This window comes from Acomys russatus, chromosome 8 (genome assembly GCF_903995435.1).
Source record: "Acomys russatus chromosome 8, mAcoRus1.1, whole genome shotgun sequence".
Classification (NCBI taxonomy): Eukaryota; Metazoa; Chordata; class Mammalia; order Rodentia; family Muridae; genus Acomys; species Acomys russatus.
In genome coordinates this window covers 20,855,704-20,883,242 of record NC_067144.1, presented here as the reverse complement: position 1 = coordinate 20,883,242, position 27,539 = coordinate 20,855,704, and the positions used below count along the sequence as shown (strand labels likewise).

Sequence of the window (27,539 nt, the reverse complement as noted above, 5' to 3'; positions counted from 1 at the left end):
TCCTGCTCTGAGTTCCTGCCCTGGCTTCCCTCAGTGATGGAGTATGACCTGAGAGCTGTAAGCTGAAATAAACCCTTTCCTTGCCAAACTGCCTTTGGCCATGTACTTTATCACGATGTCAAGAAACCTTGACTAAGACAACAGGTATGTCTGGTTTGTACTGGGACTAAAAGTTACAGCCAAATAAAAAAGGCACAGGTTTTGGACAGTGGTACGAGCACCACATCCTAAGGGATAGACTAGAGGGGTCTTCTGGGTGCACCTGAAAGAGAGATAGCGAGTCAGGGCCAGGGAGGCCTGTGTTAAAAGCACTGCTTACCCCAGCAGAAAGCTAAGCCACAGTTTCACTTTATTTTCAGTGTTAGGACTGAACAGAGGGGCACTTCCAATTGGTCTCTTAAGGGAAGAAAAATGAGCAAACCCACAACCAGACGAATGAGACAGTCTAGTGAGAGCTTCCCTCTAGGCTAGCACATGGGGACTCCCAGCACTCAAGAGGGAGGAGAGCAGAACTGGGGCATTGTTGAAGGAGGCAGGACTACAAGAAGATTCCATGAGCTGCTCAGGGGAGAGTGGACACAGAGGGAAGGCCCCGTGCCTACGTTGGTTCTTCCTAAAGCTCTTAATGAAGCAGGAAAGGGAGGGCTGGCAGAGCCTCAGGGTTCCCTTGACGTCCTATTGGGTCCTCGCAGTAGTACTGTGGAGTGGACAGAGGGAGGCACAGTAGCAAAAGACGGTGGGGCCTGGCCCTAGAGGAGCTTGACATAGTTTGCAGGAAAGAGTCCAAAGTGGCCATGGCAACGGCCCCGCCACCAGCCTTCATCCACCATCTCAATGTCAGTGATGATGTCATCTGGATCAAAGGAAAGTTCATCGCTTCCCTCTGGGGAGGAAGTTGGGGAGACATTAGGATGGTCATACAGGAAACCCCTCTGTGCCTCCCTGTGCCCATTCTAAGCCTCAAGGAAGGAAACAGGCCTGGTCTTCTAGGCCCTTTCTTGACCCTCAGAACCCACCCCTTTTCCTACGTATCAGGGGGCCACCAGGTATTCCAGGAGCTTCGGGTGGCTTCAAACGTACCTCCTTGGTAATCATATAGGGCAACAGCAGAGGTGCCCACACCACCAGCCCCACCTGACGATCCTGAATAATGAGAAATACAAACAACTGACATGGAGAAAGGAAACCAGCAGATCCTGTCGGGCAGAGGGGAGACTGCCCCTCCTTCTCTGCTGCCCCCGAAAACTGACCAGATTTGGGACCAAATTCCCCTCCCATTCACCCCACTCACCAGCCTGGTAGGACAGAGAAGAGGTGTCCACAGGGTCCAGCACATCCTCATAGTCCCCCTCTGCTTCCTCATCCTGATGAACTAACTCCCCAACATCCTCATAGTCATTCTCAGGCTCAGGCTCAGGCTCAGGCTCAGGCTCAGGCTCAGGCTCAGGCTCAGGCTCAGGCTCAGGCTCTGCTTCATATATGGGCTCTTCCACCACCTGGAGGCCCTCTGGGGTCCTAGGGGGCAGTGCTGGGGGCTCGTCATTGTCCTGAGGAAAGACATGTGGACCAGGGGGATTCAGTGATGGTTTAGTGAGGTTGCTAGCACCCTCAGCAGCAACCTCTTCCTTGCTTCTCATCAGGAGTAGTCTGCTCCTCATTGCCCAGCCTCCTCAAACGTTCACCCAGAAATGACAGGAGGGGATGCACGAGGTGTGAGAGGAGGGGTGCGGAAAGCAAGGCAGAGTCTTTGGAAAACCAGGAGACCGTCAACGCGAAAGCACACTGTTGGGATGCTGCAGCTAGGAGAAACCAGCTGCCCACATCCACTCAGGGCAAGGGAAGTTTCCAGAATGTATGAGTGCCAAAACCAGAGCAGGCAAAGCAGGGTGGTTGGCCGCCCCTACACAGCCCTCCTTCCTAAGACAGGAGAAGATGAGTGGACAGAGAAACTCAGGGGCTCTGCTTACCTCCAGGGGAACCTGTGCTGGAGTCTGTCTCACCGGCAAGGAGGGCACAGGCTGTTCTCTTCTGGCCCTCACAGGCTCAGGTTCTGGGGGTGGGTGAGTCCCCGCTGGAGGCCAGACCTGAAGGGCGAGGCGAGGAGGCTGCGTTTCTGCACTAACCACACCCACCTACCATGTTCTCTCTTCAACTTAGCTGCCTTCCCATTGTGCTAGTCCAGTACCACACAGCCCTGGAGATGGGTCCCACACTGGAGGTGCTGGCACCTTCATCTTTGGTTGCCACAGCAATGACTACCATTTGCAGCTGGCGACCTGCCATTTTAGCCTCTATTATAGAGACCCTAGCAGGTAAAGCTTTGTTTCTATTTTTATTTTTATTTTTTTCTGGACTTTCTGTTGGGAGATGGTCTGATGTATTTTGATGCTAATTACTGCTTGCTGTCCCTGTGACCCACCTTTTGACCAATAAAAGGCCATCAGCTGGGCAGGACAGATGAGACAGGTGTGGCTAAGGTTCCCAGGCTTGGGGCAGAGAGAGTCTTGGGAAGAAGGAGAAAGGCTGGGGGAGAGGGGAGAAGAGAGGAAGGCCACCATGGGTTAGATGGAGGAGAAGCACATGGCCAGTGTGGATGAAGGATTCATCCCAGATGAAGAACATAGCAAGTATAGGGGATTATGGATGGGAGGGAGGTAGCTTGATAGAAATTATTAGGAGCAGATGGCTCCTGCCCCACAATGGGAAGTAGTTTAGGGGATTGATATCTGCCCTGCCCCAGGTTAACTAAGGCTATTTTAAAATATAACAGATTTCTGTGTCTTGATTGATTGCTAGCAGTTTTACTGATGTAATAATAATAGATATAGGCCCAATATCAAACATTATTAGGCCGTACTGGATAAATTAAAAACAACAGCTTTCGGGTACATGGGGCCAACAGCACACACGGAATCTTCACAAAGGCAAGTACAACAGACTCTGCTCAACAAGGGAACCATCTGCCCTTTTATCTCCTTATTTATTATTTTATTTATGCCTATCACTTGGGACCCTGAGATGTCTCTGGGAAAGAGATCCCAGACTCTCGATCACCAGGCACTCACCTCTGAGGAGATCTTCTTGGGCAACGGGGCTGGCACTGCAGGCTCTTCCACAGGCACAGCTGGCTGCTGAGCTTCCCGGCTCATCTTTACCACAGCCTTTCGCTCCTGTTGCTGCCTGGCCATCTGCTGGGCCTTCTCTTTCTCCTCTTGCTTCTTCTTCTCCTCAGCCATGGACTCAAATTTTGCTTTCAGTCCACGGGCACCACTGGAAGCTGCAGACACAGATGAGAAAAACTAAGGGTGTCCTGGATTGTGAGGGGGGGAAGGTGGTACTTATTGAAAGGAGAGAAATCTGTTAAACACACAGGATGAGAGCAGAAGAGGTGGAGACTCACGGAGGGGAAGGTACCGAGGTAGTGAGAGAGCAATAAGGCCTGGAGATCCTATGGCACGGAAGCCCACATTCCGTTTGACAAAGGACCATTTGTCCTTTCAAGCCTATGAGTCCCTGAACCGCCATCTCTCTCTGCCAATGCTGTTTAGATCCACGTGCCTGTACCCAGCAGCACCATCCTATTCCCCATCCCAGAAGCCCTCTCTCTCGTCTTTCCCGGGCGCCTCTGTCTGTGTGTCTCTGTGCCCCCAGGTGGTCTGCATTTTCTAGGAGACAGACTCTGGAACTATGAGAGTAGGTATCTCATCCCCCTTGGTTGATCTCCGTAGGTCAGGGTGTGCAGGGGATAGTCTGGGAGGACAGAAAGCCGGAAAAGAAAAGAGGCTGAAGGGCACAGAGACTGACGAGACCCGGAAAGACTAACCAGCTTCTACGGGTGTTGTCTTCTTATAGGCCGTGGTTGGGGCCTCCATGTCATTGAAGCCAACAGCACTCTGCAGGCAGAAGAACAGTGTTTATAGCATGCGGAAGCAAGAGGGTAGTGAGCCATACGGCAGTACCAGAGTGTAGGGCTACCCTGTGGCGGGGGGATCTATAGCCATGTAACACGCAACAGGTGGACTGGGTTCTCTAGTGTTGTCCCGTGGAAGAGAGAAGGGTAAACAACTCAACTGGTGGGCTCAGCTCCCCGTGTTGAAAGGTAAGCATACATAGAATCTCATCTCTCTGAGCCCAGTTACCTAGAAAGAAGCAAGGCCCTTGCTTATGCAGGAAGAGGGACTGCTGAACACCCTGGACAGTGATGTGGAGCAGGGAGAGACCTAAGACAGGATTAAGAAATGCCTGAAACAGCCGGATGTGGTGGCACATGCCTTTAATTCCAGCACTTAGAGAGGCAGAGGCAGGCGGATAGCTGTGAGTTCGAGGCCAGCCTGGTCTACAATGTGAGTCCAGGACAGTCAAGGCTATACAGGGAAACCCTGTCTTGAAAACAAATAAACAAAAAACAAAACAAAACAAAAACAAATAATAAATGCCTGAAATGCCATATCCAATTTCCATGGTGTATGCCTTTCCTTTCTGTCTCTTTGCCAGCCTCCACTCTCCTCAGTTTAACCTCAGGCTGTGGAGCGCATGCTCCTTCGGTGTCAGAGCCCAGCATGCCAAGCTGAGGACCCAGCTCCGGAGTTCCATTTTCCCACTGGCTTCTCCTTTTCCTTGCCCTGCCTCTGTGTATCTCCTTTACCAGAGAGACACTCTTGACACCACGTCCTGTGTTTACCTTATCCACTCGGTCTTTCTGGATTCCATATTGGCCACCAAAGCCCTTGGCATAATCTGTGGGAAAGAAAATTCTGTGAATGAAACCAGGAGATGGGAATGCTGGGAATAGGTGGGGAGAGGGGGCAGCGGGGTTAGAAGGCAAGAATGTGGAAGGCGGCGCAGAGAAAGGTGAAGAAGTGTCAGAGGTCAGAGAGAGACGTGGATGGTGGGAAGAAAAGAAAAAAGGGAGAGGGCAGGAGAGAAGGAACAAAGTGGTGGAAAGAAGCAAACACAAGAGAAATGGCTGCCAACGCAAAACAAAAGGAAGTAAATAGGAAAACAAGGCAAGCCCCCCAGCCATTTTTGCTTTGACCCAGAAAAGAGTGCTGGCCTTCCCTGAAGCTGACTGGCCTGTGAGACTCACACCAACCCACCCAGCCTGGCTCCACTCCTTCCCCAATCCCTTTTCTCCTTGCCCCTTGTCTGCCGGGCTCTCAATCCCGCTGTCCATTTCACCCCTGGTGATTCCCCTCACGCCCCTCCTCTGCTCATCCACCTCTGTTCCCTGGGCCAGCTTCCGCAAAGGAAAGAAAGGGAGGGCGCTGAGTTACCGAGTGACCTCCCTCCTCCAATCCCACTTACCTCGCTGGGACTCGTGCTTCTCCGTCTCTCCCTTGTAGTCATATCCTAGAGCCGCTTTGTCCCGTTTATCCTTCTCTACCCCGTAGCGGCCACCAAAGCCCCGAGAGTAATCTGCAATACACAGGGAAGGCTCGGGAGGCCAGCCTCAGCCCACCGGAAAATGCTAGAGAGAGAAGTCTGAAGGAATGAGTGCAGAGTGATGGGGCAGGGAAGGGCACAGGCCTCAGGTACAGGTGAGCGACTTTAATGCATACAGCGCCCTCACTTCCATCCCAAGAAGATCACCTCGATATTTCATTTGTACAAGGAAAGGCTATGTATAGAGAACATGAGAGGAGATCTCTGCAATAAAAGGCAAACGTGTGAGGCGTGTGCTGTTTCCCCAACCCGAGAGAAACAGAAATCTCAGCCAAATCTAGTAAAAATTTTAAGTAGTGAAACTCAGAGAGAAGGAGGAAGAGGAAGAAGGAAAGGAAGGAAAGGAAGAGGAACGAGAGAAGGAGGAGTAAGAGCAGGAGAGTAAGGGGTGAAGGAAAACAGGAATACAAGAGTCAGGGCTTAACGAAGAGGGCCGGCGGGCGACCGTGAGCAGAGAGTCACAGAGACCTCAAATGCTTTAAAATAAAAAGGTAACGAACAGGGATCAGGACCTAAGATCTGTGGTTCTAAAATCTAAATAAGAATAGGAGGGAGAGGGTATGGGAGCTGAAAAGGAGGTTCTTCCCAGTCCTCTAAAAAAAAAAAAAAAAAAATGTAGGAAAAAATGCGGCTCACTTGTAAAGGGAACGTCAAGGGGTCTTGTATTCTGTTCAGTGTTTGACATGGGGAAACTTAACCAGTAACATTTGGAACTCTAATCCTCTATCCAATTATGGAATGAAACTTTATTATTTTTTTCAATTATAGGATTCGGGGATTCTAAGCTAAGAAATCACCTTAAATGCTGATCTCAGAACATATATACATGGCAGGTGCTGGGAGATGAATCAGTAAAGCGCCACGCAAACATGAGGAGCCGAGTTTGGGTCCCAAGCACCCAGATTCAAAGCTAAGTGTGATTGACAGCGCATGCCTGTGATTCTGAAGCTGGACAGACAAGGACAGGATCCCTGGAGCTTGCTGAGCTGCTGGTCTTGTCAATCTGTGATCTCCAGGGTTAGGGAAAGACCCTGTCTCACTCAAGAAAACACCCAACACTGACCTCTGGCTTACACACGCATGAACACATATATGCTTGTACATTCACACACATGAGCAAGTACACAAAAAGAAAACATGTATGTGGAAAAGAAAACATGTATGTGGAAAGGAAAGCATAAGAATGAACACAATGCAAAGTGGACTCAAAGAAAGAATGCATTCTGAAGGGCAAGAGGGAACGGCAACACGCTGTAAGGACACGGCAACACGCTGTAAGGAGAAGCCACCATCCATGAGGAATAAGGAGATACTATAACTTATTGGGCTATTTAGACAAAATTGGATAACTTCTTAAAAATGAGAATTATCTTTTAACCAACCTAAGAAAACATGGAATGATAGGATAGACCTAGATATAGTGAACTCAATGAAAAAAAAAATTTTTAATGGTCCATTACTATGAACACCTGTCTTACTCAGCCAGAAGTGGATGAGATTTCTCTGTGCTCAACTCAGGCCATAAGAAATTCCTAGGAAGAAAATAACCCCCTTTCTCACTGAAATCTGTTCACAAAAAAAAAATTACAAACCATAAAGGAAACAAATAACCATGAAGGAAAGCAAACTGACCAAACACATCAATTTGTGTACCTAAGAACTATAATATCATAAAACATGAGACTCTAAAGCAGTGGTCCTCAACCTTCCTGATGCTGTGACCCTTTAATACAGTTCCTCATGCTGTAGTGACTCCCAACAATAAAATTATTTCCTTTGCTACTTCATAACTGGGATCTTGCTATTGTTATAAATCGTAGCACAATTATCTGTGCTTTCTGGTCTTAGGCAACCCTGGTGAAAGGGTCGCTAGGGCTGGGTCGTGACCCACAGATTGAGAACACTGCAAAAGCAACTATGTTTAAAGTTAGTTCCTTTCTTAAAGGAGAGGGGGGTGTGGTGAAAACAGTAAGACACCGGGAAGAAGAAAACAACAGCACTGCAACAGGATGGAGGGGAACCTCCAGGGAAGAGAAGCTCTTAAAGTTACAAGTTTAACTGGATGTTTAAAGCATAATTAACTAGAGCTAAAAGGAGACTTAGGGGACTCCATAAGGATCCAAGAGAATTACCCAGAATGCAGCACAAGGAGACAAAGACATAGAAACGGAGTTCCAGGAGAATGAGAGAGAAAGCCATAGCAGAAGAGAAAAGCCTAGCAACCTCCAGAATGGAGGCCGTGACTGCAGAGGAGATGTTGAAAGTCTCAGATGGGATAATAAAAACAACTGGAATCCAGTGTCAGAGAAAACAAAAACAAACAAGAAGGACCCACCTTCCTTGAATAATACCTTGCTTTCATAGTACTGAAGCCTCACCGTGCCAGGCAAGCGCTCTGTGTCTGACCTACATCCCACCACCATCTTTTAATTTTGAGGGAGAATCTCTTTGAATTGTTCATTGCCTGGAACCCATTATATAGCCCAGTCAGGCCTTGAACTTGCATTTTTCTTGCCTCAGTCTTCCAAGGAGCCAAGATTAATAAAGAGCAATGCCAGCAGGCCTGGCTTAACTTTTATTTTTATTTTTCTTAAGAGAAAGATATATTATCTATAAAGAATGATAACTGGCCTGGCGTGAGAGAGACTCCAAACAATGAAATAATGTTTTCAAAATAATGAAGGGAAAAACATGTAGCCCAAGGACCAGGGCCAGACCAGGGGCTCTGTCATAGACTCACCACAAGGATAATCAGGAAACACACTTCAGCAAGAAGGAAACAGAACCGGCAGAAAGAATGAAATATGACAAATAGCTAGGAAGCTGGCCACTGTTACTCAATTTAAGCATCATTGGCTATATGTATAATATATCTATGTTGTGGTTTTTGAGACTGAGTCTCTCTATGCAGACTCGCTGTCCTGGAACTGGTTATGTGGAGCAGGCTGGCCTTGAACTATAAAGATCCATCTGCCTCTCTCTCCCAAGTGCTAGGAGTAAAGACATGTGCCACCATGCCCAGCACCATTATATTCTAGTTTTAGGTTTAAAACTAAGATATAAACAACATACTGGACAATGATAATATAGATGGTAGAAAGAGTATAGCTAAAATATTTTTTCTATATTATTTCACAAAGACTGATTATTTGAAATTCATGTCAAAGGTGTGTGTTAAGTTTTAAAGATAACATATTCTATAACAAAGGAGAATATTATACCTTCGACCCTTCAACCAGGGAAAGAAAGGATTAGACAGACTTGATCACGCTCCTGGAATGATGAATTTCACGCCAACCAAGGACAATGCATGCAGTAAACCTAGAGTTCCTGTGCAGATGTAGCCAATGGACAGCTCATTCTCCACGGTTGTGGGAAGAGCAGGAGCTGCCTCTGACATGAACTCTGGTGGCCCTGATTTGATCACTTCCTCTTGGTGGGGGGTCCTGGAGGACACACAGAGGAAGGGGAAGCAAGCTATCCTGATGAGACCTGATAGGTTGAGGTCATATGGTGGAGGAGGAGGTCCCCTTCTGTCAGAGGTCTAGGGGAGAGGAAAAAAATGAAAGAGGGAGGGAGGGGGGAAAGGAGAAGATACAGGAGAGGGGATAATTAATAATCGGAATGTAGCCTGAATAAATTTTTAGAAAATCTTCTGGAATGAATTTGAGAATTTGAGAAGAAGCCAGCCCATAATTGGAACTGAAAAGTGGCCAAAACAAGTGAAGAGCCAGAGGCAGGGAGCCAAGAGAAGCTGCTGGAAGGCAGGTGTGGGCAGAGGCAGCTGGCTGGCCAGGTGGCCAAGGAGCGGGGTGCTTGCCTTTCTGAGATGCGTGCTTCTCCACTTCTCCTTTGTAATCAAAGCCCACAGCTGACTGCAGAGAAGGGAATGAGAAATTAGTATAGTCACTGCTCTTTGCTTCCTCCCTCTTTGAGTTACCCTTACATTCATCTCAGTCCCAGAGGCGTTTTAGTAACTGGGGGCTAGGTTTGGAAGTTTGAAGTAGAAATGGAGTCACAAAGCAGTCAGCATGGGCTCTGGACGTCAGACCGTTCTATGTCCAAACCCCACTCTCCCCACTTGTAGTTGCTTAGCACTGGTCTCTTCGAGAATGTTTAAAAAGTGTCTTACCCACATCAGTAAATTGAGAGAGATGACTTCTTTTCATTTGCAATATTATAACAACTAAACAGAGCACCCTCCTCCCCACCCTCAAGTCAGCCACACAAACTAAAATGAGACCAATTCTAGTAAAGGCTCTGCAAGTTGAAAGCTTTGTGTGTGTATGGCCATAGCTGTGCTGGTCTCAGCATGGCCTCTCAGGGATGCAAGACACACCTTTGGTGAGGTGAGATACAAGTTGTTCTAAGGCCTAATATATCCTGGGAGCTGTGCCCCCCCTTTGCTCGGTAACTATTGGTTTCTAAGTAAGGGTCAGGTTTGTATTTTAAGAGCTAAGTAGTCTCTCTCCCTGCCTCCCTCTCCCTCTCCTTTTCCCTCCCCTCCTCTTTCTCTGGCTCCCCTATATCTGAGGCTGGCCTCAAATGCTCTTGGTAGGCAAGGACGGCTTTGAACTTGAAAGAGAGAAGAGAGTTAATTCTTCCATAAGTAGATAGCTAGGGAGAGAGGTCCTGGACCCAACAAAGCTAATCCCTGAATGCTTCCTCTTTAGATCAAAGGGAGCTTATTCCAGGACTCTAGCCTGGAAGAAATCCCATTATTGCTGAGGGTTTTTTTCCCTCACTCTCTGGCAGGGTACTGGGCTAACTCCCAGCCAGCAGGCCAACTTCTTCTTCAACCCACTGTGGCCACAGACAACCCACCAGGTAGGTTTGGCTGGGCAAACTCCATGCCAGGGGGCTAACTCCTCTCCCTTCCACTCCACTGTGAGCTGCTGAAGATGAGGCTCTGTGGAGTCTGCGGGTTTCCTTCTCTGCAATCTCAAAGGCCCCCACCAGCGTCTCACTCAGTCAGGTCCTGGCTATCATTTAAAATGACACAACGGATAAGTGCATCCTGCCCAGCCCAATTCAAGAAGGGGAAATGGAGGCAAGCTTTGTTCCACACCCCGCTAGGGAGTGTCTAAAGCCAGACTCCTGGAGGAGCAAGTGCTGTTTGTTAGCATCTGCTTCAGTCTGCCTACTTGTGATGTTATCGCTTACCTGCCACAGTGTGGGGGGGGGGATGCGTGGCCCCACCCAGCGCCATATAAAAGGACAAACCTCCACGTGGCTCTCTCTTACCTCTCTTCCCCCCTCTACCTGCTCTGCCCCCTTACTTTCTCTGTCTCCCTCTTCTTTTCTCTATCTGGGGTACCCCTCCTCCCTTTCCTTCTCCTCCTCCCCATGCTCACTTAATAAACCTCATATAATCTAATATCTGCTGCCTGGCATCTTATTATCTTATCATCTTATTTTCTTCTTATTAATCATAACCCTGTTCCCTCTCCAGACTCAAGCCCGTTCACTAGGCAGGGGGTGCTGGCTCTCTGTGTCCCTGCTAGTTCTGCCGCAATGCATCTTACATGTGGTTGCCACATGCACACTTACCACCCTGTGATTCTTGATGGACAAATGGACCTGTGGAAGGAGAGCTAGCAGGCAAAGGTGTCTGACCTCTGCTTCTACCTGCACACCTGGGGTGGTACCTGTAAGCCAGGCAGGCACACTCCACACTGAGCTATTCCTAGTCTCTAGTCTTTGATCCTTGATTTACAGGACACATGGATTGCTTAGGTGATGCAATTTGTGCTTGTAAAATAACAACTAACAATAAGGGATTGGGCAAAGACAACAAGGAGAGGCTGAGACTTAGCAGGGAATTCTCTCTTTTTTCTAGAGTTTTACATGCTCCTTATGACATTATTGTCTTTAAACATGTTGTCTGTACTTTTTCTTTCTTTTACAGCATGTTTTGACCTTTCTTGGTTTTGTTTTGGGTGTATTTGCTCCAACAGTGCAAACATTAGCAGCTTGGATTCAGGCCTACCTAATTAACAACTGCTGCCAAGCATCATCATCATCATCACCATCACCACCACTTCATATCCAGGTGTGAAGATTCCCCACCCCTATTCCTCTCTCTTCTTTATCTCCCTTCCCCTCAGCATCTTCCTTCCCCTTCCAGATGAGACTCCAATCTACACCATGAAAGAGGATTTGGAGTCTCATATAAGGTGGAATTTAAAACAACAAAAAGCCAGCAGCCTTGCTCTTCCCACTGCATCACACTGTCCTTGCTTAGTAGTGTGTTTCCTCTTTAAGTTTACTCTTGTGTACAAAAAAAGTCTCTGTCAACATTCCAGCTTCACAGATTATTGTTTAGACCTTCACCTTCTCAAAGCATTGTGATCCTAAATAACTATTTACTTATTTGGGAGATTCTCTCTTCTCTCTGCTAATGGCTTGAGGGGCTTGAGGGATTCTTTTCTTTTCTTTTTTTTTTTTTTTTTTTTTTTTTTTTTTTTTTTGGTTTTTTGAGGCAGGGTTTTTCTGTATTAGCCTTGATTGTCCTGGACCCACTTTGTAGACCAGGCTGGCCCCAAGTGCTGGGATTAAAGGTGTGCGCCACCACACCCGGCTGGTTTGAGGAATTCCTATTAGGAGTTTAAGAATCATTGCCTATGACTGATCAAAGGATGCTTTGCTGATGACCCCTGGGCCTCTCCTGAGCTGGGTGGGAGCTGCACTACAAGCCCAGCCCCACTGGGGATGTAAATGCTGGATTTGATGCTCAGCGTGCAGCCCCCAGCGTTAGCACCAACAAACCTGCCTAGAGAGAGAGGTCATGAGGGCTGTCCTACCTCAGGGCCAGACACCAATGGCCTCAGCTGGCCTGTCTTTCACCTGAGAAGCATGGTCCTACACCTAGGGCTGAGTGTTGGTAAAGCCCACATAATTTAAGGAGTACGGTAGAGGGGCAGAGCTGTTGCATACCTTGTCTGCTCGGTCCCTCTCAACTCCGTATTTGCCCCCGAAGCCTCTGGCGGCATCAGTCTGAGATGAGTGCTTCTCCACGTCAGCAACATACTCGTGGCCCACAGCACTCTAAGGAAAATCAGGGATGGAGTGAGCGAAAAGTTCACAACGACCTTAAGAAATGGACAGAGATGGCAAATGGATGTCAGGATACAAGAAATTCCATTCTCAGTCAGTGGTGCCAAGGAACCTATGATGGCGGATAGCATTGCTCAGAAATCTCCAGGAATGTACTAGAAGGCAGACGATAGAGACGAGATAGCCAAAGAAGAAGGGAGAGGACAGCTCAAATGGGGAATCGCAGAGCAAAACAAAAAAGCAAGACCTGAGCACATCAGAAGACACTGACTAGATACCCTGACCAAGGTTTTCACTCCATCAACCAGGTATCTTTGTCCTACTTTACTTGTGGACAATCAATCATTCAGAAATGAATTCTGAACTGTTTAGTGTGTATACAGGAGACTACTAAGGAGCAGAGGAGAGGCTCTGTAGGCACAAGTCCTTGCTCTGCAAATGTGAGGAGGACCTAAGATCAAATCTCCAGCACCCACAAAGAAACCAGGCATAGCTATATGTGCCTAGAACTCCAGCATTGGAGGGGAGACACTGCTGGACTCTGGGAACTCCCTTCCCAACCAGGCTAGGGGAAATGATGACCTTCACACTCGGTGGGGGATCCTGTCTCAAGGCACTAAGGCCTCCAGAGCTGCAGAGGAGGACATCTGACATCCTGCTGTGACCCACACACAAATATACATATGCATGCACCATATATGATATATGCACGTACCATGCATACACACGTAATCACATAATACAGTAAAGCAGTGGCTCTCAACCTTCCTAATGCTGCAGCCCTTTAATATAGCGCCTCATGTTGGGTGTCAAGGAATCATAACATTACTTTGTTACTACTTCATAGCTGTAATTCTGTCACTGTTATGAATTGTAATGTAGGTATCTGATTGCTGGATATCAGATATGCAAGCCTCAAAGGGCTATAAGAGAAGTTGTAATATAGACAGAATACAAAGCATTTCAAGGCAACAAATAACTCTATATCCTGTTTTTCCTTCTCCACTAATGCTTGCTGCTTCCTCAGTCTAAGTGTGGCCTGGTTTGGTTCTGCTGCTGTGATTAAAACGCCCTGCCAAAAGAAGCTTTAAAGGAGAAAGGTTTTATTTTGCTACAATTCCAGGTTAGGTTTCTTCCCTGTGGGTAAGTCAAGGCAGGGACTTGAAGGAACCAGGCACATCCACACCCAAGAGCAGAGAGAGAATGAGCGCATGTGTGCTGAAGGCTCAGCTCACCGTCTCTATACTTACAGGATATTGAACCCAAGCCTAGAGAATGGTGCCGCCCACAGTGCGCTGGGCCTTCCAAACGTCAATTAAGGTAATTAAGACAATTTCCCCAACAGACATGCCCACAGGTCAAACTGATCTAGAAAATGCTTCACTGATGCTCTTTTCTCAGGTGGTTCCAGAGTGTGTCAAGCTGCAAACTAGAACTAACCTCTCCAAAGGGTTACAGTGTACCAGGGCCTGAGACAGCCCAGCTGTTCTAATGTCCCGACTCTCTTTTCTATACCTTGTGTGTTGAGATAAGGAAAAAAAAAAAAAAAAAGATACAAACAACACATAGACATTCCACATGAAAGCCCAAATGGAACAAGTTGTAAACCAAAGCACCAAGAAGCGAGTCAATTTGTTTTCCTTTTTTTTTTCCCCCCTTCAAGGCAGAGCTCTGCTTTTCTGCTCACCTTGTCCATCCGGTCCCTTTCCACTCCAAACCGACCTCCATAGCCATGGGATGCTTTAGGCGCCGACTCCAGCTCTTTCTTCTTGAGAATGTCATGCTCCTCGGACACTTTGTTCCTCAGCTGGTGGATGCTGCAAGTAACCACACCCCCGGGACTCGCCTCAATAAGGGAGGTTAACAGACTCCTTCGCAGACAAGGGGCATACTTTGTAGTAAGACTCTGAGTGCTTGAAGTAAGAGGTTGGTTCAACCATCATAGCCTGATTTAAACTCTCTAGAAGGCAAGATCCTGTGCTCTGTTACCCTTCTCACTACCACAGCCCTGTGATCTTTAGAGCCATTTCCATGTCCTTGGGTACCAGAGGACAAGTGATACCTACCTACCAACAACCTGGAGGTTACTGCTGCCTCTCCAAAAGGACCTGCCTCCAACCAATGAAGCGCTCTATCTCAAGACGCATGAAGATGTGCAAATGCCTTCAAACCTACACATTCCTCTTCCAAGAGTCTGCCCTCCCCCCCAAGATAATTTTAAATAGGGAAAAGCTTAATGTCTAATGATTGAAACATTACAGATAATAGAAAAAACAACCAATCTGTGTGCCTAGTAATTGGAAAATAGATTGGAAAATTGAAATGTTACCTTTCAGTAACACAATGGAAGTCATTCAAACTAATGCTTTTATGAAAGTGGAGTTTTGGGTAAATTTTATCTTATTTATTTTTTTTTTTTTTTAAAGATTTATTTATTATGTATACAGTGCTCTGCCTGCATATACACCTGCACACCAGAAGAGGGCACCAGATCACATTATAGATGGTTGTGAGCCACCATGTGGTTGCTGGGAATTGAACTCAGGGCCTCTGTAAGAACAGGCAATGCTCTTAACCTCTGAGCCATCTCTCCAGCCCCTATTTTATTTTATTTTATTTTTATTTTTATTTGGGGGGCGGGTGTCAAGCACTAACATTCTTCAACCTAAGCCCAGTAATTTCTGGGAACAACAAAGAGAAACGAAGCCACAAAATACACTCGATGTCTGTTAGAACAGTTTAAAGCTCCCATAGTTTAGACTGGGGTTCTACCTCTGAGAGCAGATGACACTGAAGGGGCAGAAGGGGCAAAAGGCGCTCATTTCTCTCGCTTGTTTTATGCTCGTTTACATCATTTACGTCGTTACTACCATGGAGGCTGCAGCGCCACAGAGGGTAGAGAGTCGCAATCCCTTTAGCCGGAAGACATGAGTTGACAGCTCAGCGGCTGCATCAACAAATGACAGCAAGGATTCATAAATCTGAAAACACGCAAGGGCCCCTGGGACAATGCAGAAATATCTGGGTGAGAGAACTCTAAATTGTAGAGCCTGACTTTCTGCAGTAAGCAAAGGTCTGGGGAAGCTACAGTTCCTGGGAGTCCACTAGCTCAGGCCAGCAGAAACCGGTTACTGGCAGAGCTGCCATCTCAGTGGGTTGTTCTGGCGCATGGAAGAATTAGATCCATCTGCTGGTCTAGTGGGATAATCTGAGTGAAGGCGTTTAAAAGGCTTCTCGGCTTTAGCCACGGTTAATTTTAGAGAACTGGCAATGACTCAGACAAAACCAGTCCCAGCGCTGGAGGCACCCAGTGTTCCCATGCCTCACCTGACCCTTCTGGCAGCCGTGAAAGCAAAGAGCCGGGAGTGGGGGAGTCGGCTCAGCAGCCTTGGAGCTAGCTGCCTGTGTCTGGAAAGAATCCGGCTCTAAGAGCTTGTGAATGACTGGGGTTCCCGACTGAGGTATTAAAGTGAGACCTGAGGGATGGGGACAAATAGTGTTTTCAACTGAGAAAATACGCAGATCCACCAACTGAATGGCAGGCTGGTCAGAGGATTGTACCAGCAGATGGCATTATTTGAATGAAAATGTTGCAGACACACACACACACAAAGGTAGGAAGATGAGGAGTTCAAGGTCATCTTTGGCTACCACCTCCAAGGGCCAGGATTACAGGCATCTGTAGCCACATTCAACTGAAAATGCAACTTTGTTAAATTTCTTTACCATATTGTTGAATCCATCCTGAGTAGCTCTTAATATATAATCATTTTATTTGATAAATATCCATCAAACAACTTTGAATTCGAAGCCTTGCTAGGCTTCGAGTACACAAAAGATCTCATGTACAGAGACAGTGGACAGATAGAAGAATCACAGGAAAGCAACATGTTACATTCAAGTGGTAAGTGTCATACCTAGGAGGCTTGTGACACACTGTCTTTGCTCCAGGTTTTCAAATGGCTTCTATTTTTTAAATATATTTTATTAATTTATTCATATTATATCTCAATTGTTGTTCCATCCCTTGTATCCTCCCATTATTCCCTCCCTCCCATTTTCCCCTTACTCCCCTCCCGTATGACTGTGACTGAGGAGGACCTCCTCCCCTGGTATATGCTCATAGGGTATCAAGTCTCTTCTTGGTAGCCTGCTATCCTTCCTCTGAGTGCCACCAGGCCTCCCCAGGGGAGAATGGGGAAATAGAAGGATCCAGAGGGTCCTAGAAACCTACAAGAAGAACATTATGACAGGCAGATCTGGGCCTAGGGGTCCTGCTCAAATTATGGCACCAGGCAAGGACAATACGTGCAGTAAACTTTGAACCCCTGCCCAGATCTACCCAATGGACAGGACATTCTCCACAGCTGAGTGGAGAGTGGGGTCCGACTTTCACACGAACTCTGGTGCCCCATATTTGACCAAATGGCTTCTATTGACGGAGCAAGAGAACCTGCGCAGATCCAGGACTTCATATGTGAGATAGGAGAAAGGCAGCACTTTGGGGTTTTATTAACAAATAATGATACAGGGCATAAAGCTGAGCGGTTCTGAATATGAGGGCTGTATTCGCAAATAATGATCACATGTTTGGAGAAGCCTGAATAGTCCACAAAGAAGCTGCCAGAACTATTGAGCACTCGGGGCAAGACGACAGGGTACAAAGTCACTATCTCAGGGTTGACTGCATTTCTATCTACCAGCTGCAGACAGCTGAAAACTGAAAGTTAAAAGTAAGCTGTACACATGACACAACATCGAACATTTTAGGATGAATTTAACAAAATATGCATAGGACTTGAACTCTGAACAATACTTATGAAAAAACACTCAAAGAAGATCTAAACAAGTGAAAGAATGCCCCAGGCTTACAGAATGGAAAACTCTCCAGTGGAATCCCAGTCAAAATCCCAACAGGCATTTTTTTTTTTTTTTTCAGGAGCTGACTAGCTAATTCTAAATGTATGAAATTATAAAACCCTGGGATAGTAAGAAGAAAAACTTTGAAGGAGTGCACGGTTGGAGGCCTGTTTGGTTTCAATGACCTAGCACACAATGCCTACTGCAGTGTGGTAGGAATGCTGTCAGGGCTAACACATTGCCCAATGAGGCAGAATAGAATACAGAAGTCAACCACACGGAAGGCCCAGGAAGCCTGCTGAGTCAGCGGGAAAGGGGGAGAGTCTGGACTGTGCCTGGCAACTGAATAGCCACAGAGAAGATGACCCTTGACCTCAACCTCATGCTGCGCATACATATTAAAAGACAAAATTTTAAATTGAGCCAAATGTTAGAGAGGATCTTCACAACTTCGAGGTAAAAATTTTTTTTCTTAGACACATTAAAAAAAAAAACAAAATAAAACACAACTAATGATAAAAAAAATCTTTTAAAATAAATCAGACTTCATCAGAATTCAAATCTGGTACCTATGAAATAATACAAGAAAATTAAAAGAGCAATCACTACTCTTGGATAATATATGCATAAAATACACATCTTACAAAAGTTGTTTCTAAAATATATAGAGAACTCAGTTAAAAAGGCAGTCCACTTCAAGGGTGAGGAAATATTTGAACAGATGTTTCAGAAAGAAGATAGATGAAGAGCCACAGATGGCACATGAAAAATGTTTAATAAAATTTACTCACCCAAGAAATAGAAATTAACACCAACACATACCCACAGAGTGGTGAAAATTCAAACTACCAACAATAACAAGTGTTGACAAGGACATGGGGCAAGTGAAACATTTCTGGCAGAAATGAACTATGGTAAAGTCCTTTTCAAAAGCACACCGGCAGTTTCTCAAAAGGTAAGCAAACACTGACTTTATAAATAAACAATTAGATTTTTTTAAGTGTACCTTGGGAAAAATAAAAATATATGTCAACAAAGAGAGGTGTGCTCAAATGCTCAAATGCTCATGCTATGTTTTTAATAGACGTAGATGTTTAGCAATACAATGAATAAACCAAGCTGTAATGTAGCTACACAGTGGCTACTATTTGACAATAACAAGAAATTAAAGACCAATATATACAATATTCTGGCTAGAATATTTCAAAACATGCTGTGTAAAAGAAAACGAACACACAAGAGTACCATCTTAGTTATTCATTTACTGAAACTCTAGAGAGACCAAACTGCCTACCCCGTGTTAACAAAAAGTAAGTCAGCTTTTACGTGTGGCCTGGGCGAGGAGGAGCCCTGACTACAGAGATATGGAGGACTTTTAGTGGTGACTGAATCTTCTATGTCCACACTGTACTGGTGATTCATTGTAATATTATCGAAATTCACCAAATCACTTGTTTATAATGATATACGTTGGCAGCATTGAGTTTTAAAATAAGAACGTAAGGAATGGTGGTCCACATGTATGCAGTGAGTATGGCACGCTGTTAGAGCCAAACTGTAATATGCTGGACTGCTCTTAAAGGGAAGGGGGACAGTTGATCACGGGGATTCACATTTCAAAAAGAGAATGGTGGATGTGACAAGTCACCTTTATCAGAGACAATATGACAGAGTGGCTAAGTATGCAGCCCATAGATTCAGACTGAGCTGAACTGAGATCATTACTCATCCCTATTATGTGTATGTGCTTAGACAATTTGTTAAAATCAAGAATGACTAGCTTACTTTTCTGTGCTATCACAATGAGATCATCCTCCATGACCGACATGCATGACTGCATGGCACGTCGCAACTCAATCCATGTTGCCCTTTATTCTCATGTGATAGCCATGGCTCTTCACAGTACCCCTGGGAGGGAAGGAGGACCAATACTATCATCTCCAGTCACATGGGTAAGTAGAGGCAGAGTGGTGAAACTGTTCGCTTTAATGCCCTGGGTGCTGGCACAGCAGAGCTGGCACCGGTCCCTGGGCCTCCAGGGTTCTGTTTCAGGACGTGCAGTACTGTGTTACTCTTCATATCCACTCTGTGCAAAATGGCAGGACACAGATGTCGGCTAAGCCACTGAGGCAGGCACTTCCAAATATTCCTCAGTGAGACCTAACCTAAGGACTCAGGCGCTACCCACAGTACTGTTCCCAGGGGAGTCTGGGAGCTGACCTGCTTCTTTTTCACAATGCAATAAGAGAAAAATCAAGAGTATGATTTTTACAAACGTGAGCAAGAGTTTTACATGGTGACCTTGTATCTGTTGGATATAAAAATAAAAACTGTGCTTATGTCTTTGACCTCATTGTTTTTCAGCCATGTATTTTATTTTACAAAAGTATTAATCTGTAACAAATTTGATAATAGAAAAACAGCACACAAAAATATTTGTCCTCTCCCACAGAGAGTTTAACAATCACTGCTCGGGGGTAGTAAGAACCCTTTACTAGTCAAGGGGAAAGACAGGAAGAAGGCTAGACAAACACGCAAAGGACACGGGGTGATAGATAGCCCTAACAGTGGGACCATTTCTCTACACAACTGAAGAGAGATGGCAAAAAAATCACTTAAGCTAGTTCGTGAACTAGAAAGCCATCGCCAGACTAAATGTATTCAAGGCTGACCTAAAAGAAGCACAGCAGTGAGGCGGCAGGTAGCACGCCTACTAAGAACCTCTGTCACTTCCTTTTCCTGTTTTGAGTCAGCTCAGTCTGGTAAGAACTCTCTCTCCAATTTCCCCTGCACTCTCAGGGTCTTGGTGATTTCCACTTGACCACGAAGAGTAGCTCAGTGGGCACCATCCAAAGAAGATTATAAACATTACGTTGAAATGTCCCCTGGAGTGCTATTTGATCTAGGTGGGGAAACTGAAGATCAGAGAGGATAAAAACTTTGTCCAAGGTCACCCAGCAGGGTTCAAGGTCACCCAGCACCTTGCAGGCTTTACCAAAGAGGGATCAAGTCAGCCTTTGTGGGAATATCTCCAACACTTACTGTAGTGAACATAGATCCGGTTAGCTTAATAAGGACGTATGCGCAGTCACTACACGGTACTACTACAGGGAACACACGTCAAAGTGATGTGGACAGCGGTAGCAATACAGCCATTTGAGTAAACACCCTTTAGGAAGAAGGAAGGTATCAGCTGCTGCACACGCATGTTAGGTTTTGGGGATGGAAATCTGATAATATAACAGAGTATAGAAGTAACATCAGCAAAGCGCTAAGTACCCATGCCCGCAGACATTAACATTGGCTAGCCACTGAGTTCTAAACACAGTCCTTCGGGGTAGCTGTTACTATCCCCCATGAATTATTAAAATGACCTACTAAGACATTGGCTGTGACTAAGTTCACACCTCTACAGAGCTGTGAACTGAATCAAAATTGCCCAAACTCAAGCACTTCCCATAGGCTCACGGCAGGATTTTAGAACTTGTCCTTAGAATCTACTACTACCTAACAAGCAAGATGCAGGCACCGCGAGAATGTACCGCATCTCAGCAGTCCCCAGAACACCAGTGCCTGTGGCCTTCACTCAGAAGAGGAAAGACCTTTGATCTTGGATCTGTGAGCTCACAGGGTGGGGGTGGGGTAGGGGGTGGGTAGGAGGGGATGAGCACTAAAGCAGGCTCTGCAAACCTCCCTGGCCCTGTGCCTTTTCTTTGTCACTGTACACACTTTCCAGAATTGATATGTTGAAGAATAATATTCAGCTGAGGCCAGAGAGATGCATGAGGGGTTACAAGCACTGGCTGCCCTTCCAGAGGACCTGGGTTTAATTCCCAGCACCCAGATTGGCAGCTCACAGCTACCTGACGCTCCAGTTCCATCGCCTCCAACATCCTCTTCTGGCCTCCAATGGGCAACAGAGCCACATGTGGTATACTGATGAAAGACCCATACATATAAAAAATGAGAAAATAAAATAAAATGTAAATATTTAGTATAGCTACAAGTCAAACCAACATTCCAGATCTACATAAACATGTGCCATGTTTCCTAAGTCTACAGCAGCTGCAAAATGGAAATTACTCATACTTTTTAAAAAAATCTAGGGAGAAATGAGGCTAAAATATTGTTAGTGTGTGGGAGGAAGAAGAGTTGAGAATTGAGCTGAAAATTCATTACTTTACAACTTTCACTCATATTAATGAAAGCACTCATTGTGTTTACCTTGCCACCACAACATGGCAACAGTCCCGGTTAGAGGATCCTGACCAGTCCGTGGAGATGAGAGGGGTGTATCCCGTGAGACAGTCTCGTGTATTGCCGTGATGCAACATTCTAAAAACATCTCCTAAATCCTAAGATATTGAATGTTGCTGGACCTCACAGCCAATGCTAATCACACGCCGTGAAATCACTTAACACTTACGATGGCTAGCCTGCTAAAAGCACCTTTACAAGAACAGTGTAACAACCAAACTTAGTTGCCACGCGGTCAATTCTTATAACCTAAGTGAATGCTTGGCCACAGTCTTAAGTCATTCTCTCCCACGCCCCTGACCCAGACCGATGCACGTGTACCACTTGCTGAAAGTAGCAAATACAGAAGTTGAAAGCAACTTCCTAAAATCTACCATAAAGGCTGAAAGCAACCATTTATGGATATAGACAATGATGCTTGTTATCTGGGTCAGTTGGAGCCAGGGACTTCATCCCTTGTTAAAAAAAACTCTTTAAGGATTTTAGTTAAGTATCTCTCATTCCTTCCCCAGAGCAGAGCCTGTTGTTAGGGAGGGACAGACACCAGGCTCACAGCACTCACACACAAGACACAGGGACAAACAGATCCACAATTCAGCCTTCAATTGGTCTAACAGACGTAGACACATACAGCAGACAGACCAATGGAGGAAGAAAGACACAGAGAGCATGAGGCAGAGAAGTCAAATCTAGACTCTCTCTTGGTTAGACAGGGGAACGTGCTTCTCTTTCTTTCCCTGACAGGACACGGATGCATTACCAGTCGCCCAGGTTAATCACTAACACATTATAGTCCACGCACTGTGACCCCTTAGCCTTGACTTTGAACTTCTGATCCTTCCTGCACACTCTGGGAAGCTGCAGGTTTTCCAACAGTTCTTCATGGAACACGCTCCCCCCTCCCCCCGGTCCTCCTGGTACCTACTTGATGTGCTCTGCACGTCCAGAGCCCTCGATGGTCTTGGCTCCCCACCGCTGCTCCTTCTCAGAGATGTCATTCTACAGAAGACAGCATGAAACAGTGTTGGCAAGAAATGCGCTAGGCTGCAGGGACCCTGGCAACCGACACGCCCCCTCCCTGTCCCCTGCACTTGATGCTTCTTCAGTCAGGGTCTTTACTCTCACTCATAGCTGCATTTATCCCACCTCAACCCCACATGAAAAGTAAAATTAAACTAGCGATCCTTAACACGCTCTTGCTTACTCTCTTTGCTTTGCTTTCTTTCCTTTCTTTCTTTCTTTCTTTGGTTTTTCAAGACAGGGTTTCTCTGTGTAGTCTTAGCTGTCCTGGAACTAGCTGTGTAGACCAGGCTGGCCTCAAACTCACAGAGATCCTCCTGCTTCTGCCTCCCGAGTGCTGGAATTAAAGGCGTGCGTCACCAAGGCCCTGCTCTGTTCTCACTTATGCTCAATCACCCATCTTTTCCACTTTTGGTCTCCCATGACATCTGAAATCATGGATCATGGGCCAGAGGAGTTCTGGGTTCAACTGGTCCTCAACTTCAGGATAAAGTCACCTAGTACCTTAATGTCACTATCAAATGCACCCATGCTTAGCCCCTTTCATGGCCAACACCATGCTTCCTTACTAATGAAAGCCAGTGGCTTTGCCAGTCTATCCCAGCACGAAGGCTGTCTTAATTGCAGACAGTCCTTTCTTTCTTTCTTTCTTTCTTTCTTTCTTTCTTTCTTTCTTTTTTTCTTTCTTTTTTTTTTCCTTTTTTTTTTTTTTTTTTTTTTCTTTCTTTTTTTCAAGACAGGGTTTCTCTCTGTAGCCTTGGCTGTCCTGGACTCGCTTTGTAGACCAGGCTAACCTCCAACTCACAGTGATCCGCCTGCCTCTGCCTCCCCAGTGCTGGGATTAAAGGCGTGCACCATCACGCCCAGCGCAGACAGTCCTTTCTAAGGCCCCTCACAAGCCATAGTGGCTGAGATGCTCCCTCCCCTTCACTGCCCATGCAAAGCTACTTTCCTACTCACCACAAAGTCAGGGTCTGTGTCCCAGTCATCACCCTGGGTCTCCACGGAAACAGACACATCATGCCCCACTACAGACTTCCACATCTGAGGGTGACAGTTGATGGAAATAATTAGGAATAAAATAAGAGCCGAGCGGAAGGGTGAAAAGAATGCTGGTCAACTCTGTGAGCAATGGAGCGCTCTTGCCATTCTTTCTCAGGAGAAAACAAGAGCTGAAGCAAAGCAGACAGCAGCTCAATTAGAAGAGAAAGCGGTGGGATTTACTTAGTGATAGATCAGTATGGTCTGAGCACACCCAAGTCTGCACAAGTCAATATGGTGTCGGCAACACAAAATAACCTCTGTCCAAGTGCAGGGCTTGCTCGCTATGTCCATAGCTAGCAGGGGTCATCAACAGTGGTCATACAACACTCTCCAGGGGATGGTGGTGGCAGCTCACTCATATTTCTCCCTGGTTTCCTTTCTAGCTGTCAGGACATAAGCGAGTCCAGTGTCCCTCCTGTGTATAATCTGCTTAGCTACACTGACATTTTTTTTTTTAAACCTGTCTGTGGAACACTGTCCCACATTCACTCTAAGGCTGGCCACTCACTACACTTTAAGGTAGGTTATCAGTCGGGACAAATGGTTGAAATACCCACATTAGTTGATGCCTGGGGAAACCTTAAGTGAAAGGAATTCTCAATTTTCTAAGAAGGAAAATTACCAAGGCTTTATATTATTTTTTATCACTCAGTTAAACATGCCATTCAATTATTTTTAAAAACATAACTATTCAAGTATAGTATGTGACAGGTCCCCTTTTTGAAACACTATGTGGGATTCAGAACACTAGTTTGATGGGGTGTCAATCACTCTTCCACTGGACACCTGTGTTTTATAGTCTTGCCCAAGCAGTGTGAGGAAGGCCTGTCCAGTCACCCTCGGGCTTCTGAGTGGTGGTGAGGAGAGGCAATGAGGGCTAATACCCATCTGCCCAGGCAGCCTTTGGGATTTCCTGGATCAAGGACTCTGTCCATCCTTCTTTGTCAAGATGCTGCCACCCCTGGAGACCTTCCTGGTGCTCATGACTCTCTCCCAAAGGAGACCTTCTTCAACCACCCACCCCCAGAGATCTGTCCATCTAGGCTGCAAGTCTGCCCTTTCTGTACCCACCTGGAAACCTCCATGCCTGCCCATGTTTTCTGATAACTTCTGGAAGGTCAGCCCCAGAGAAATCCAAGGTAAATGGGTTAAAGAGGTGCTGAGGAGCAACTGGAGAAATGGCGAGTCAACATGGCTGTCACCATGACTTACTAAGAAATACTCTGCCTTCCCCTCCTGGCCACAGCTCCTGATAGAGGTTAGGACAGGTAAAGAGGACCTGTGACCCACATCCTTATGCTTGTCTGACATGTTCTCGCCCTCAGGCTGTTCTGCAACATAAGGAAACTAGAAAGGAGAAGTCAAATATATTCATGAGCAGTTAAGGCAGCAGTGAGGTCTGGCAGTCCCATCTTGTCCTCTGTGCCCCACAGTGGCCTCAGCCCATCTTTCCCACCAACCTCTAACACTCAATTCTAAGAGCAAAATAACAATATGCTTGTACTGATCGCTGATCAAGAAGGCTGTTAACTTGAAGTAGGAGGCTGGAGAATAATCCGGGAAAGGACAGTGAATGCCAGGTATACCCCAATGCCCCATGGCAGGGCTGGCTTATGGCACCAGTAGCCAAGAGATCCAGGGACACTCCCAGTCAGAGGACAGCCCCTGTGGGACCACTGCCAGTCATACAACACAGTACATACTGCTTAGCCAGTGGCTGGACTAAGCGATCCACCCATACTAACTTCTTTTGGCAAGTCATTATGATGCATTTGTTCCCCAGTGTTAAGTATCGAAGGGGTTAACCCAGCTGATCTAAAGCCTCCCCTCTCTAACCCTCTGGGATTCCCACAAACAGAAAGGTACTTTTACAGCTGAACAATCATGTTTGCATTTGGCCCCGAAAAGCACTTGGCTCAGCACCAGTGTTCACTTATGGCTAATTCCTGTCCCCTTACACTGTCCATGTGCCTTTTGTGTCATTGCTAGACACTTTGTCTTCGTCTTCCGCCAGTCTCCTTCAGCCTAGTGCACAGGGGTAGCCAGCCCTTTAGAATGGGCTGTGCCAGTCATCAACAGAACCCAGGGCATCCTCGGCTGGGCCCGTGGTCCTAGCTGGCTGATCAATCAAGTTGCCCGAGTGCAGGCCATTTCCTTGTTGCCATCCTCAGACGTTCGTTCCTTGTCAAGCACACAGGCCTTATGACCATCAAAGGTTCAACACCTATTAGCAAACGACCTCCCTCAACAAGAAGTGCCGTGTGATGTAGACGTCTCTCGCCTACTTCCCCTGTGCTCCCCAAGTCTCCCAAAGCTCAGAGTACCCACCTTTACTGCTTGCTTGAGCTCCCGCTCTTCACGTCCACACCCGGCGGCCCCACCAGCAGCTGCCACTTCAGGTCAAGAAACCGAGCAGCTGCTTCAGTTCCGTTTTCAGGTTTTCTGTCATTTCCTGCCACACTGTCCTCATAGCTACTTCCTGAAGCTTGAGTCAGTTCCTTATGCTTTGGGTACTTAAAAGGGTTAAGTGTTTTTTTTTGTGTCTAGTAATTTGCAAAGTTTTTTCAGGTCACGGGGAAAATTATAAAAAACCATGGAGACGCATCCTAACTAATTAAGACACATTGAGGAATGCTGTTGGACCACTTTGTGTCTTACACAGGACAGCTGCCCCTAAGACAGTAAAAAACAACAACAAATCAACACAAGGCAGGTGGGTGTGGTAGCAAGCATCTGTGATCCTAGCACTCACGTGTAGCCTGGGCTACAACACTGTTGTAGAGGCCTGGGCTACAACACTGTTGTAGAGGCCTGGTCTGAGAGAGGAAAACAGAAATCTAACACTTTGATATAGGCTATAGAAAAAAAAAAAAAAAAGCTTAGTGAGAAAACAATCTGTATGTGAATTTTGCAAGGCAAGCCTTAAAAACAAATCCTCTTATGTACAGCAGCTAAAATGAGGTACCATGTAACTGATAGCCAAAGAATAACTCATGAAAAAGGCAAGATGCCCTAGCTCCCCGGGAAGCTGTGTGGAGCCCGAGGGCACCGACAGAGGTCTGACTCTAGCCAGCCTTTTCCAAGAAGCAGGAGTGACCTCTGACATACTCTACCTTGATAACATCTGCGCCTTTCCCTTCTTTCTTCCAGTCAGATGTGCTCAGGTGACTTGTTGGGCCAAAGGCTCTGCTTTTACTGGCTGCCTTACAAATTCCCATCTCCCACCCATCCCTACGGCCTCTTATACCCCACCCGCAGCATGGCTCCTCTGGCAGCCTGGGGCACTGACAGACAATAAAGACAATGCAAATAAAAGTTCCAAGGCTCTCTGGCTAATAATCCTACTAAGAATTTGCTATTGAATCTGACCCAGACTCTTCTCCTCTTGGTCATCTGTGGAGTCCTGACCTGATTGGCCTGCAGAAAATGAATCCCCCAAAGGGTCCCAGAAGTTGTGGTGAAACTAGTCCATAACAGAAGAAAGCATTTCTGCAGAAACAGAAAGCTTCTAAGGTCACTTCCCAATGGATGCTAGATTTTATTTGTTCTGATAAAGCTATTTTCAAGTAGAGAAATACATAGAAAGGGGCAATCTTTTTAGCTATTTTGGACTTCTAATCCAATGTCAAATTTAGGAGTATTAGGACCAGACATTGTAACACACCATACAACAATGAAGTTCTGGAGAGACCATAGACCTTCAGCAATGACACCCAGACAATGCATTTCCCCTTTACAAACCTCCCGGTCATCCCGAGTGAAGTGTAACATACAGGAGTAGCAAGTCTCTGAAATCTAAGAGATCAGGTTCAATTAATCCACTTCTACCTTGAGATAGTGGGCCACCTTTTCCCAAGCAG

At 46.2% G+C, this 27,539-nt stretch overlaps 1 protein-coding gene across 1 annotated transcript; it reads right to left on the bottom strand.

The window, feature by feature from the left end:
* Positions 1-234: 234 nt before the first annotated feature.
* Hcls1 (hematopoietic cell-specific Lyn substrate 1) lies at positions 235-26,128 on the bottom strand. Its single transcript, XM_051149886.1, has 14 exons — positions 26,008-26,128; positions 23,596-23,679; positions 22,541-22,614; positions 14,186-14,315; positions 12,379-12,489; positions 9,263-9,317; positions 5,305-5,415; positions 4,682-4,737; positions 3,824-3,893; positions 3,066-3,277; positions 1,968-2,084; positions 1,292-1,547; positions 1,081-1,143; positions 235-883 (listed from the first exon to the last, which is right to left on the bottom strand). Exons 2-14 carry the CDS (start codon positions 23,677-23,679, stop codon positions 750-752), a joined length of 1,473 nt encoding a protein of 490 aa, XP_051005843.1. The 5' UTR covers positions 26,008-26,128; the 3' UTR covers positions 235-749.
* Between the last annotated feature and the right edge of the window lie 1,411 nt (positions 26,129-27,539).

Bases quoted from the DNA above. Each gene is read 5' to 3' on its own strand.
- Hcls1 (XM_051149886.1), bottom strand. From the start codon at position 23,679: ATGTGGAAGTCTGTAGTGGGGCATGATGTGTCTGTTTCCGTGGAGACC. The intron at 22,615-23,595 runs GTGAGTAGGAAA...TGTCTTCTGTAG, and splicing joins ACACAGACCCTGACTTTGTG to AATGACATCTCTGAGAAGGA. The intron at 2,085-3,065 runs GTGAGTGCCTGG...CTCGCCCTTCAG, and splicing joins CCAAGAAGATCTCCTCAGAG to GTCTGGCCTCCAGCGGGGAC.